Genomic DNA, 14,566 nt, shown 5'->3' with positions numbered 1-14,566 from the left:
GTGCACACAAAGACCTGGTAAGAAAGGAAAGTATACCTTTATTTCTTTGCAAAGTGTACTCTCTTGCTTTTCATGGATGTAAAATTTGACAATGTTCTTTTGTACATCTTGCATAATTTTGACAATGCTGTCAAACACCTCTGGTTTTAATTGGCTTATAAAGCCAACCACAGCTGTCTGGGTTGTAATGTTTGCATTATCTACCGGCTTTAACATCTTCTCTCTCTGTGGCACAGAGTCACTAGTAGAGACGTTTGACTCTGCTTCCAAATTCATCTCCATGTCGGCACTCACTGAGCTGTGTTCTTTTCCTGTGTCCAAGATTGCTAAATGATTCTGCTCATTAATCAATGAATCTTCCTCTACTGTACTGCATGGTTCCTCCGGCAAGGGCTCCATATCAAAGTCACACGAAAGAGGCACAGGCTCTTCTGATGGCAGGTTCAATTCAGTATCAGTAGTTGAATCATCTGCCAGTTTAGGACTGCAAGTAAACGGAACACTCTGGATACCACGTGAAGATGACAAAATCACATCGTTGAGCTTTACACTCAGTCTCTCTACATATTCCTGGACAGCAATACCCGATGCCTGTAAACATATATATTCAGAAAGTCCCATGACACCTTCCTGGACTGAAAGAACAGGTCTGGATATTCCACTAACATACGTAATATTCTTCTGCTTCAAGATCTTCTGAATCTTACTGGTAAACACGTTGTATTCTTCTAATATTGCTCTTTCTATTACTCCACTTATGGAATCTGCCACAGTGTCAGTTGTCTCAATTTCACATAGAACTTCACATTTTTCCTCTTGCCCTATATATACTTCATCTTCTACTATTTCCTTCTGCGAGTCTGAAAATGCAGAGTACGCAGGTGGATAATCAAAATTTCTTTGTCTTTTTATTATACGAGGGTCAGTTTCAGATGCATCCTTTGGTGGTGAGTAAGCAAATAATTCATCTGGAGACTTCAAACCTATACAAGAAAAGTCAATCTTATGTCATCTTTTAAAACATTCAAGTGTATTAATTAAACATTTATATTGCCCAACACAAAGAATTTTTCTTAAGTGCACTTTAAATTTTTATTTATTTGGCTATTTATAAATATTAATAGAAAGGACATGTTCTGTCATTTTCAAATATAACTCACACTAATGGAGTAATAGCAAGTGCATTTAAGCAATCCCTAAGCAGTTTAAAAAGTGTAAGCTAACTGCGCCCAACAATCTGGGTAATCATTTTAGCAATCTTGGAAGGATGCAAGCCTGAGTCAAGCTTGAGCTCTTTTACTGGCATTGAACTCACAACCTGGTTTGTGAGTGAGTGGCTGCAGTACAGGCATTTAACCACTGCACCATCAGGTGATAAAACAACAGCAGCAAAACAAAACAACTGACTGGATTCAGGCTCAGGGTCAGTGCAGCAATCATGTTCTCCCCCTGCCAAGTATTCTGCCCAGGAACCAAGCAGCCAACACTACCTGCAATTAAGCTAGATGGAACGGAAACTGCAATTCCTCCACTCCCAAAAATATATATAATTTGATATTTATCCTGTTTGCATATTAGTCTATTTATCCAGCTCTGCATGTATTTCTAATGACCTTACATGCATACATCAGTTAACAAAGCCTCTAACAAAGAAGTTCATTTTTACTATGTCTTTTTACACCTGCCTAGTCCTGTTTTCCTAATAGTTTGGCTGCCTGTAAGTCTTTTTAGCAGCATCAACATTGCGAGGATGATAAAGGATGGCTGGAATAACACTGACGTCCAGAAGCTGGGATACAGCAGTGTGTCTGCACTAAACAATGCACTTTCCATTCTAGAAACGATCGAAATTTTGCTCTAGCTGATTCACCTTTAGTCCTAAAATACGCAAGGTAAACAGGAGCTGCCTCCAGAATCACTTACAAAATATGTACCAACACCAAAACAGAGAGAAACAGAGGGAACAGATAAGCCTGCCTCACCAGTTATTCCCAACACATTACAAAAACATATGTAGTTTATGTTATCATATGTATACTGCTTTCCTCCCAGAATTGGGATTCAAGACAGCTTACAGTTTAAAAGAGAAATACAGTTTAAAATATGTAAAAAGTGAACAAAATAGAATTAAACCAGTCACAATATCTCTAGTGAATAGAATGAGTGCAATTAAAAATATTTTAAAAACTACTGGAATTATTAAAAACAGTACGGTTTGCAACAATACAGCACCCCCTAGCCTGTTCTTTTAAAAACTTTATGTATTAAAAACCTCTTGGAATAATAAAAAAAAGTTTTGCTTGCCTATGGAAGGACAGCAGGCTGGTGGACATTCAGGCTTTCCTGGGAAGGGAATTACAGAATCTAGGGACAGCCACCAAGAAGGTCCTTTCTTGTGTCCCCACCAACTGGGTTTGTGAAGGTGGAGAAACAGAAAGAAGGAGAAACTATCTGCCAAACAGGCTAGACCTGAGGCTATAGGGCTTTAGCATTCATAACCAACACTTTGAATGGTGCTTGAAAACAAACTGGGAACCAGTGGACCTATAGGGTCCCAGAAACCTGTCCCACTCTGGCTGTAGCGCTTTGAACCAGTTGTTTCCAAACACTCTTTAAAGGTCCCATGTAGAGTGTGTTACAGTAGTACAAATGGGATGTAACTAAGGCATGTACCAGATCTAGCATTTCAAGGGACGGGCACATTTGGCATACAACCTTTAAGTGTACAAAAGCACTTCTAACCACCACAGAAGCTAGGTTCAAAGCCAAATGCAGGAGTACACACAAACTGTGAACCCATGTCTTCAGGGGAGTGTAACCCCATTTAACATATGCTGAATCTCTATTCCCTGATGTACCTTTCATCTGATAAGGAACACCTCTATCTTGCCTGGATTAAATTTAAATTTGTTTGCCCTCATTGCTGATGACAGACACTGGTTTTGGCCCAGGAATGCCTTCTTCAATTGGAGTTGGGTGTCATCTCCTTATCAATGGCACCACACCTGAAAAATTCTGGACCTCTCCCAGAGGTTTTATATATATATTAAATAGCATGGAGAACAGGTACTGAGTAACCAGTGGCCAGAAAATTGAACAAGATTCCCCCAGGACCATCTACTGGGTTTGCCCCTCCAGAAACCAATGGAAAACAGAGTCTCATCTCTGTAAGGCAGCCCAGAAGGATACTATGGTAAATGATACTGAAATCAGCTGAGAGGTCCAGCAGAACCAATTGGCCTGAAACCAAACTGAAATTGATCTAGTTAATCCATTTCATCCAGTAACCCCTGGAGCTAGGAAGCCACCACATGTCCCAATATCTAGCCTAAGAATGCTATGTTAGATATAGGTTTGCCCACCAAAATGGAAATTGTAAGAAAAATGGAGGTTGGTAGAAAAAGTCATCCCTGGATGTGTTTTGGAAGAAGCCTTCAAGTGATCTCTAGAGCATTCAAAATGTTTTTGTTTACTTCTGCAAGGCTTACTTGACCTAGCTGTTTCATTTCTCATTTATATGTTAGTTATTAATACACAGTTTGATTAAACATGTTGAACTGCTCTTCTTTTTTTGGTTTAGGAACCAATCCCTAATCTTTCCATGTTTTTGTTTTGTTTTGTTTTTTGCTCCAGGTACTAAATTTCCAGTTAAAGAAGTAATCTGTAGGGGCACACTTCCTTAATTAATTAAGGTTTACCTGTACTTATTATTATTTGCAGTGAAATGATATAATCTAAAAGTTAGTCATACTTATTAACAACTACTACATTAGTAAAAGAAAGAGAGATCTAGCTGCTGTACTTTTAACATAAGATTGCAGAGTTTTTTCAATGTTTGATGGATAATAATAGTTAATGTTAGGAATGCACAGAAAGCATTAAGCAACCAAGATGCATAAATTATTTGGTACTGTTCTAACATAATGTGTAGAAACCTTGGGAGACAACCTTTGCTATAAAGAAGTAAAAACTGCATTAGAAACTTCCAAATAAATTTGCAGAACACTGAAATAAATAAATCATGTCAATGGAAGAAAATCCACGATGTAAATAACTTGAGTGACAAGTGCCCATCATACTGAACTTTGAAGAAGCTGTGTGTCAACTTTCAGCACAGAGATTTTAAGACCAAAGATGCAGCAAGGTCTGGGAGCCCTTCAACAGTGTCAACTAAAATTGTTGAGTGTCTTTGTGACCTTATTTTTGGCTTATTGGCAAATCTCAGCTACAACAACCACTGAGACAATAAAGATATCCTGGGGACACATTGGTTTATAATTCATGAGAGTTGATTATGCAAAAGCTGCCAGCCAAAGGGGTGCCAACATGTCTGAATTCTGACCAGGAATGAAATTGAGCAATCTAATGATAATTTTGATAATTTTTTGGAATAACTTGTTACAGTTGATGAAATATGGCTATATCACTTTGATCCAGAAACCAAACAACAGTCCTTGCAGTGGTAGCACTTAGGTTCTCCAAGGCCGGAGAAATTCAAAACTTACTGATCAACAGGAAAACTGATGGCCACAGTTTTTGGGGGTAGGGTAAGAAAGATATTTTGATGACTGAATACTTCAGAAGGCCCAGCTAACAGAGGTGTTAGTAGGAGCAGAACAGTATTCCAGTGACCAAATATAAGATTTGGGGGGGAGGCGGGGGTTAAAGAAATTTGAGAAATGATGTGCTAAGTGTGTCAAACTTTGGGGTGAATATGTGAAACAGCATATAAATTTCAGAGCTCTAGGTCAGTCCCTTGACTGGGATGAGAATTTTTAAACACCCCCTCATATAGCAGAGGAAAATGAGCTTCCAACACTACTATATATCATTACAATTGTTTGGAGGACTTTAAGAAAAGGAAATAAATGTTCTGTCAGACACCAAAATCATGAGTAGACATAAATGGGGCAATACTGCTTATAAAGTTCCTAAAAGAAGTGCCCACCGGATCTTTAAACAGCTTGCCATCTGAATCCCTGGGCGTTCTCCTCTCTCTCTCTCATCCCTCAGCCTTCCCTCACAGCCAGAGCTAACAAACAGCTGCTGAGACAAGGGCAGAGAGAGAGAGAGAGAGAACTGAGGTTTGTTTCCCCTTTTTCCCATGCCAAGACTGTGATTTTTGGGAGAGGTCCAGGGAGGGAGATGTAAGGAGGAAATTGGTGCTTTGTTTCCCCCTTTAGATCTTTTGTAACATTCCTCCGGGTTTGACCCTCAACTTTATCCATGTGTCATATCAAAATCCCTAATTCTGGCCCCCCAAGCTGCCCTTGATTTATACATGAGGTCAACTTATACACGAGTATAAACAATAGGCACAAGAGTTTTTAAAAACATGAATTATAATTGCAAGTACTTAAGAAAACTGAGTGTCAGTCACTATCCTAGCAAAGACACTTTACATATTTACGTATATGCAAGAGATTGATTACTCTTTTAAGATGGTTCTTGCTAAATTCTGTGGGCATTACATTGTTTTGAAAAACTATTTCATGTGCTACCTTTTAGAACAAAGCTCTCCCATCAAAATCAAATGATCAAGAAAACTATGACATGAAACTAAAAAAATCAAAAAGGAATTATGGCATTTTTTCACAACATTTTTATTTTATATTTGGTTTGACACATATTCAACAACCTTAACATCCATTTTAAAAACAGAGACATTTTATTTAATCAAGTGAAAGCCCACCCTAACTATGTGGATCTAGTTTTTTGTCAAAAGGTTTTGCAATCAAAGGCCTGTTACAGACTGCCAAAATAAAGCTGCTTCTGGTCTCTCTGGAGGTATGCTATTTAAATGATGCATGGGTCCTAAGAGTCTGGAGGTCGCGCCAAAGCCACACTCCATTCCTAAGCACTGGAGGGCAGCTTTGGTGCAGCTTCCGGATTCTTTGGATGCAAGCATCATTTAAACAACATACCTCCAATGAGACCCGAAGCAGCTTTATTTTGGCAGTCTGTAACAGGCCATAGTAAATAGCAGTCTTGTCAATAATTAGGGGAGAGTCGATAGCCCATAGAGTCTTGAGCTTCAAGCAAATTTTTATCTCATCACGTACCGAAGTACTTTTCCCCTGTACCTACCAACAAATATCAGGTGCTGTTGGCTATAATTCAGAGGTTAAAACCACCTCTGAGTATTCCCTGCCTAAGAAAAACCCTATGACATTCATGGGGTCACCATAGGTTGAAAGGCAACTTGAAGGCACGTACACACACCTAGCCAAAATAACCTCCTCCATGCCAGTTCCTAGAATGGAGAGAGCCATGTGTCGGAAGCAGCTTTTGTTCCTCCATTCTGGTTGAATGGTGGCAAAAAGCTAAAGGCTTTACATCTCCAAAGGATAAAGAAAGTAAAGCAAATAGATAAGTAACTGGATGCTATTCTGCTTCCTAAGAAGTGGGGAGGGATGATGAGCCACACTTGCTCAAGTGTTCTCACTCTCTCGGAAAAAAATAAAATTGTGCTACCAGGCCCTCTGCATTTGGTCAGCAGGATAAGCATTGGGGGGGGGGGGGGACTTTGTTTTTGAAAGCGGAAAGACAAGTCAACTTGACATATTGTTTGAAAAGTGGATCCTGTTAAGACATAGCTCCACCCTAGAGGCAAGCAAGACGTTAGTGTTAAGACACGCTGTGGACTGGAGAGTGTTCTCGATACAGTATCCGTAAGTCTCCTAGGACTGTCAGCACAAACAGTTGAACTCATCTCCTTCAATACAGACCAACGCAGAGATTACATCATGGTTTACCTGTTTGCCCTTTTGTATAAAGCAGGGGTTCCCAAACCTTTTGACTCAAAGAGCCCTTTTTAGAATCAGTTTCTATAGCCAAGGCCTACCCTATGTCTCACAAGTTAATGGAGTTTAGGAGTAGTCTTACTTTTTGTTTCTTATTCTTTAATGTCATTAAATTTTTATTTCATTCATTTTCCTGGGGCCAAAGTGGAGCACCTGGGAAGTCCACATGGAGCCCTAAGGGCTTCTCGGAGCACAGGTTGGGAGGTGCTGGTATAAAGGTTGGAGAGGGAACAGAAGAAAGACAGGTTGCATGCAAAACTGATCCACTGTACTAACCCTTCTCACCCTATTTTATAATGATAAAATCTGAATTCAGGATTTGGCCCACTCTGGAATCCATTGTAGTACTTAATAGCAATGAGCAACATAGCTAATTTTTAAAAATGGTATTAAATATATACAACATACATTTACACAACATACATTTTGTTGTTATGTAACTTCAAGTTTTTTCTAACTTATGCTGGTATCACAGGGTTTTCCTGGGAAGATTTGTTCAGAGGCGGTTTGCCTTTGCTTTCCTCTAAAGCTGAGTGTGTGTGACTTGCCCATAGTCATCCAGTGAGTTTCCATAGCTGAACAAGGATTAAAATTCTGCTCTCCCAGGGTGGTAGTCCAACACTCAAATAGTTATACCATGCTGGCTCCCTAACGTACACTTGCTGGAGCTTAAATCCAACCGCTAATGTTAAAACACTGCAGTGCGCCCGCGTTATACATGGGCGCACTTTACGCGGTCTCAAGCCGCGGGGCGGCATGGGGCGGAAGGGGCGGCGCGTCCCATTCAAATGAATGGGCGTGCGCGCATGGGGCGTAATGGGCCTTGAGCATAGGCAGAACTTGCCTTATGCGGCGGGGTCCGTAACAGATCCCTCGCGTAAGGCAAGGGCGGACTGTACATATTTTTTTTCAGTTACTTATTTATATTAATTAACTATGTAAGCATTAATGTTAGCGGTGGAAGGCTCTCACCACACAATCTGAGTCAACAAATATTCCTTCAAATCCTCAAAGTTCTAGTTTAAGAAAGCAGATGCTTTTAATATGCCACCAGTAATTACTAACTCTAAAATTAAGAATCAAATCAACAAGTTGCCATCAGTCAGTAACATGCCTTATTCAAACCAGCATTATTCAGTAAGCTTGTTTGCCTAGCAGAAGTACTAACCTTCTGCTATGGTAAGTAAACAAGCAGCAAAATTGTAACATAATAATCTTTGTTCTGTTTGGCTATGCTGTTGCCAAACAGAATCTGATTTTTATATTGTAGTGTCCAAAGAGAAAACTGTGCTGGAGAGATGTACAAGATGCAGGATTGGGAAAAACAGGTTTGTTTTTTTTAAAAATAAATCAAAACCAAGGTTTTTTATATCAATGTTTTCATTTTTAAAAATTGAATCCTGCTTATTATATTAATACTGTGAAACATTATCTTAGGCATTAGAAAGTTTGATCAACCATGTTTAATGCCTTCTTATATTAACAATCCAAGTTATTAGGCTTTGATATGACTTGCATCTTTCAATATATTTTGGGAATTACAGTGTGCCCTTTGTTTACACGGGGGATCCATTCCAGACTCCCCCACGTAACACCAATAACGTGTATGCTCATGCCCCATTTAAATGAATGGGGTTCGTGCATGTGGTGGCGTGGTGGCTCGCATGCGCCATGGACATGTGCACCATTCGTCCCTATGGGATGCACCATCCCTTTCTCCCCGTGCGGCTTTCACCATATGCTGAAATCCAAGTAAAGCGCATCTGCGTATGACGTGGGCACACTGTATATTGACAAGTTAGTAGCCTATATATAGATGTATGAGACTACATCAATATAGGACTAAATCAGAACTTAAGTAGCAAAATGCAGTTAAGATTTATGGCTAATACCTCAAATAATAATAATAAGCGGTCTTTAAAAAGTGGTCTTTTAAAGCAAGTTGTTTTGGTTGAACTTATGTTAACTGAAGGATTTGTTTCTGAATAGTATTTTTCGTACTATACAATAAAGTGATTAAAAATAAGCAAATGACATTGGATACTGGTCTAACAACATACAGCTACCAATAAACTGTCAAAGTTAAAAAATTTAATTCAAACTGCTGAGGTTTTTTTTAAAGATGAATAATCAATTAAAAAAACCCAAGAATGTCTTTTTAAAAGTCATTAGGTTTAAAATCATCATTTAAACTAGTGTTCTCCCAACTTCTGTCCCCCAGGTATTTTGGACTTCAATTCTCAGAAGCCTTGTCAAACCTAGCCAACAGTCAGGAACTCTAGGAGCTCAAGTCCAAAACATCTGGAGGACCAAAATCTGAGAATCACTGGTTTAAACCGATCAACCACGTTTTAGATGTGCTTGTCCAACTTTGTTACTCAAATTACTCTGTAGACACAACAACAGCAATACAAGAGGAAGAAACATTCAATTTGCTGGCACTTCTGCAATTTCTATCCTAAGCAACAGCTGAATAGACACAAGAAAAATCCCAGCATAACTATAAAAGGGTGTGTTTTGGGTTAAAGCCACTCTACCATACAAGTCCCACAAATTCACAAAGAAACTTACCCTTAAAAGAAGAGGTTTAAGTCAAATCTCTCAGTACAACAACAAAAATAAACACAGAAGAAAATGAATGTGCATCCCAAAGAATTAAACTTTATTCCCCATGTAACAAATTCAGCCTCTAGATTTCTTTTCCTAATTATTAATTATCACTTCAAAACATGTATGCTCTGTCTACCTTACCATAACTTGTTTGGGATTGGTTTGTCCCTTTCTGGCTTGTCTTTCTGTTGTCACATATTAAGTTCCCTTGCTAAGAATATCCACTCGTGGCTCATGCAGATCTGCCCCAAGTACCATCAAGTATTAGAACATTACAGTGGTACCTCGGGATACGAAATACCCAGGTTACGAAATTTTCGGGATACGAAAAAATCCCATTGGAAATCATTGTTCCGGGTTACGAATGTTTTTTCGGGATACGAAGAAAATTTTTGGTGCTTTTCGGCGCTTTTTCGCACGAAACGCGGCTTTTCCCCATTAGCGCCTATGGCAATTCGGCTTACGAAGGCTTTTCGGGTTACGAAAGCGGCCGCGGAACGAATTACTTTCGTAACCCGAGGCACCACTGTATTCTTTACATGCAAGAAGTGTTCCAACCCATATTGTCCAAAAGCAAGTTAGTAGTGCTTTATGATAAAAAGAACACTACTTTTCTGGTATTAGAACAAGGAATGAAACTCTCACTTAGGGCGCTATTTGGAATGAAATATTTACTGTTATCGACTGCATCCAAGACATAATGTACTATATAATGACAAAAGTCAGTCAGCTTGCTATGTATATGGATGTGCATTTTTATGTGCATACAGTATGAAGATAAAAACTGAAGAAAATCTGACTATGTTGGAACTTGAACAAAGTTTTGAGTGCTCTTGACCATCTTGACCAATACAAAGAGGCTAGATCCAGGATCTGCCTCCTATGGAACTAAAGTTCCACATACAGGAGCTTCCACCCAAATTTTGGGACCTCTCCTTTCCATCCACCTGCATTACAGTGTACCCTGCTATCTGGAATGCAAGGGGCATAGGCAGTAAAGGCCAACCTTCTCACCTGTTTGGTTATCGCCATGTATTCTCAGTTGCTCTTCATGCATTCTTCCTGCCCCTCCTGAGGGAGAGCAGCAGTAAGCAAGTTTAGAGTTTCTTAATACGTATTAAGTATATCCTCTCACACACTTTATGTGTTACAAACTAATTTAAAATAATCCACTTTAAAGAGTATAACACTAATTATTGCTATTAATATTATCTTTGGATATTATGAAATCGCTTTTAATTCAACTGAAGATTTGAATTGCACAGTTGATTAAATCTATTGGAACTGCAAAAACAGCAGAATGGGAATGCTCATGTGTGAAACATTTTTGGTATACTCGGGTTTGAGCTACATAATCATGATACTGCTGCTTCCACACCCAAACTGTGCCAAAGATGTCAGACTCATCATTTAAAAAAAGAGCCCCAGTATGCCAAATGTCCACTAACAGACTCCAAAAAAAGCATCTCTCAGACAAAAAGCAGCCACAGCCCAGGCAAATATGAATTCTTCCTCTGAATCAACCCAAAATACACCATCACAGTAAATATCCAATTCTCTGAGGGATATAGAGGAGGAATTCACACACAGTGAGACATACCTGGGCCCACACCTGACCTTAAGGGTGGTAGTGGTTGCTTACTATGTAGATATACACACATTCCCACCAAAATCCACTTTTGCTGTCTTAGACCTACCAATTTTATAGTTTTGAAAGAAGGCTGTGGAAGAGCTCCTGTGAAGGAGCATCCATGAAAAGACTGTGGAAGGTGCTATGGAGTGAGAGCTGTGTGAAGTGAACTACAAGAGCCTTGGAAATTTTTCTGTGCCATAAGCAAGCACAATATATGCCTTCACCCAATGTGCAAGAGCAGTCCTAAACACCCAATACCCCAAGGAAAGAGGTGAATAGAGACAAAAGAATATATGACTTCTAAGGCTAGGATGGAGCCATGAGGTCCACCTCCACTTGCTGTACTCTGGACAGCAGCAGAAAATGGCAGAAGAGAAAGATAAAGCCTGAAGAACATAGCTTGGAGACATCAAGTAAAACAGTATGTGTGCTAAGACAAACATATCCACAATTAACTTTGCTTTACCCATAAGGGGAAATAACAGAATTCAAGGTGAATCTTGCATCTTATAAAGAAAACTCCAGTCCATGAAAACATTGCAGAAATTCTGTCATGCTGCCATAAAACACCAACTTTTTTGGTACATAGACTAACACAGCTCTAAAAAATTTCTTCTTTATAACATTTCTTTGAATGCCCCCCACTGTGCAAAAGTGCGTATTCTTATGGTGGTGAAGCTACAAAATCACACTTTATTCTACCATCTGTGTTTAGCAAAATAGTTCTTTCGGTCCTGGATGAGTGTCTAGATTATGGTTTCTCAACCAGGATTCCCTGAAACCCTAGGATTCCACAAGAGGTTGGTAGGGTTTCTTCAAGAGACTGTGACTGGAAAAAAAAAAAAGAAATAAAACTTTTCAAGAGTCTGAAGGCAGAATTTGAACAACAGATGTAATACCTTTTGTGCAGGAGTTCCCTGAGATCTGAAAATTAGGATTCTTCCAAGATAAAAAGGTTGAGAAAGGCTAGATTAGAGTTGGCTCCAGGAAAGCTAGTCACTCCTGAATCATATTGTCAGTATCTTAAGTCAAATGCTCATGACTTACCAGGTTTCTTCCAGATTTATTTCCTCTGTCACAAAATCTTCATGTACCCAATTCCAGCCTGACAAACTGCATATAATAGTACCATTCAAGCAAACCATCTGATCTAATCTCTGTATTTATTGCATAGCTGATTAAATTAAAAATGAGACTCAGGCATACTTCAGTACACACAGAGTACCCAAACAGTGCCCTGTACTATTGCAAACACAGATTAAGAGTACCTTCAAGAAAAAAACTGAATTCCAAAACTGAAACAAGCAGTTAAAAATACACAGCCCCTCTGGCTTTTTCAAAACTGAAACTGTGAAAGATTGTAATTTAAGATTTTATATTTATAAAGTTGTTACTTACCTGTGATGGGTATCAGCTTCCAGTGTATGCCAGGTGTAGAAATACTATTTGAGCCGGAATGCTGCCTGTGGTAGCTCTGTTCAAGAGGTGTGCTAGAACATGGGCTACTGCAACCATCGAAGCTACATACACTTCCTGTGCTTGTGTCCTAAACAAATACATATTAATAACAATTAACTTTAGTCATATAAAATTACTAACTATTATTTATTTTTGTGGGTTTTTTGGGCTATGTGGCCATGTTCTAGAAGAGTTTATTCCTGATGTTTCGCCAGCATCTGTGGCTGACATCTTCAGAGAATGCTTGCCTGGAGTTGGGTATACTGTGTGACCCTGGGAAAGCAGGAGTGATTTGGGTGTGGATTGGTCTGTTGCTAACGGCAGTCCTCAGGGTGGGAAGGTCTGTAAAAGAGGATTAGTGTCTGCTTGATTAGTGCTCATTGTCTGCTGGGAGATTCCTCATTTGCATTTGTTGAATCTTCATCTTGCTATTTTTCAGGACTGGTAGCCAAACCTTGTTTACTTTAAGGGTTTCCTCTTTTTTTTGTTTTGTTGAAATTGTCCAGGTGTTTGTGGCTTCCCTGTGCATCCTGACATGGTAGTTGTTGGCATGGTCCAAAATTTCAGTGTTTTCAAACAGTATTTTATGCCCAGAATGATTTGTAACATGTTTTGCTACTGCTGATTTTATTGGCTGGTCCAGTCTGCAGTGTCGCTTGTGTTCTTTGATTCTTGTTTGCACATTGCATTTGGTGGTCCCTATCAGGGCCGGCCTGCCCATACAGACAAGCTAGGCAACTGCCTAGGGGCGGCAAACAGTAGGGGGCGCTGGTGCGATGGGGTGGCAAGGGAACCTGGAGGCGAGAGAGAGAAAGAGAGAGAGAGACCCTCTCACAGCCACAGGAGTTTACCACATACCAGGCAGCTGTGGAAAAGTCTACATAGGGACCATTAAAGGCACTGTGCAAACAAGAATCAAGGAACACGAGAGACACTGCAGACTGGGTCAGCTACCAGTCCTGAAAAATAGCAAGGTGAAGACTCAACAAATGCAAATGAGAAATCTCCCAGGGTCAGGGGTTTCTCAGCAGACAATGAGCACTAACCAAGCAGACACTAATCCTCTTTTGCAGACCCTCCCACCCTGAGGCCTGTCATTAGCAACAAAACAATCCACATGCAAATCACTCCTGCCTTCCCAGGGTCACACAGTATACCCAACTCCTTTTTAGGAAAGCATTCTCTGAAGATGCCAGCCACAGATGCTGGCGAAACGTCAGGAATAAACTCTTCTAGAACATGGCCACATAGCCCGAAAAACCCACAAAAACTATGGATGCCAGCCATGAAAGTCTTCGATTTCACAATTATTTATTTCAATGTAAAAGTATTTTAGAAATGTCTATAAAAGTAACTACAGTATTTTATCTTAATGTAAAGGCAATAGAGCCATTTACGACCTTACTTTCTAACATTCCAAGTTACATTTTTACCCATCAGTCCAATACAGTGGTACCCCGGGATACGAATGCGCCGCCTTACGAAATTTCCGGGTTACGAAAAAAATCTATTTTAAAAAACTGTTCCGGGTTACGAATGTTTTTTCGGGTTACGAAAAAATTTTTGGTGCTTTTCGGCGCTATTTCACACCAAATCGCGGCTTTTCCCCATTAGCGCCTATGGCTTTTTCGGCTTACGAAGCCTTTCGGGTTACGAAAGCGGCGGCGGAACGAATTATTTTCGTAACCCGGGGCACCACTGTATTGCTTAATCATGTTTGCTAACAAGACAGTGGGGACTGCAGACCCAAGAATACTGAAACCAGAGGTGGGGCAATGTGTGGTCCAAATATCACATGCAGCTCCCAGGGCCATTTTGTGGCCCTCATGGATTTTTTAAAATTAGGAGGTGTGGGGAACATCTTGCCACATTTTGGATCCCCCCCGAACCATTTTTGGCCCAGAAAATGCCTTTTAAAAAAGTGATTTATTGTCACTTCATTTATTAAAAAGGGCCTCTTCTTTGGCCTAAAATGGGCTGGGGGGTTTAGAAATATGGCAAAAACATTTCCCTCCAAACTGTTGGAGAGAATTTAGGGGCAATTTTTATTTTTTGCAATGCA

General features: G+C 39.8%; 1 protein-coding gene across 6 annotated transcripts in view; it reads right to left on the bottom strand.

Moving 5' to 3' along the window:
- TASOR (transcription activation suppressor) overlaps nucleotides 1-14,566 on the bottom strand; it is a 92,108-nt gene that overhangs the window by 28,128 nt on the left and 49,414 nt on the right. For 5 of the 6 annotated variants that reach the window (XR_006102116.1, XM_042451232.1, XM_042451233.1 and 2 more), the window contains exons 16-18: nucleotides 12,445-12,592; nucleotides 10,428-10,484; nucleotides 37-983 (exon numbers count right to left, since the gene is read on the bottom strand). Coding sequence is in view for 5 of the 6 variants with exons in the window: in XM_042451232.1 (XP_042307166.1) it covers nucleotides 37-983; nucleotides 10,428-10,484; nucleotides 12,445-12,592 (1,152 nt within the window). In the remaining variant the exon portion in view is untranslated. The remainder of the gene's footprint in view (nucleotides 1-36; nucleotides 984-10,427; nucleotides 10,485-12,444; nucleotides 12,593-14,566) is intronic. The other variant, XM_042451230.1, reaches the window with a different exon arrangement.

Source organism: Sceloporus undulatus, chromosome 2 (genome assembly GCF_019175285.1).
Source record: "Sceloporus undulatus isolate JIND9_A2432 ecotype Alabama chromosome 2, SceUnd_v1.1, whole genome shotgun sequence".
NCBI lineage: Eukaryota > Metazoa > Chordata > Lepidosauria > Squamata > Phrynosomatidae > Sceloporus > Sceloporus undulatus.
This window is presented reverse-complemented; position numbering and strand designations above follow the sequence as displayed.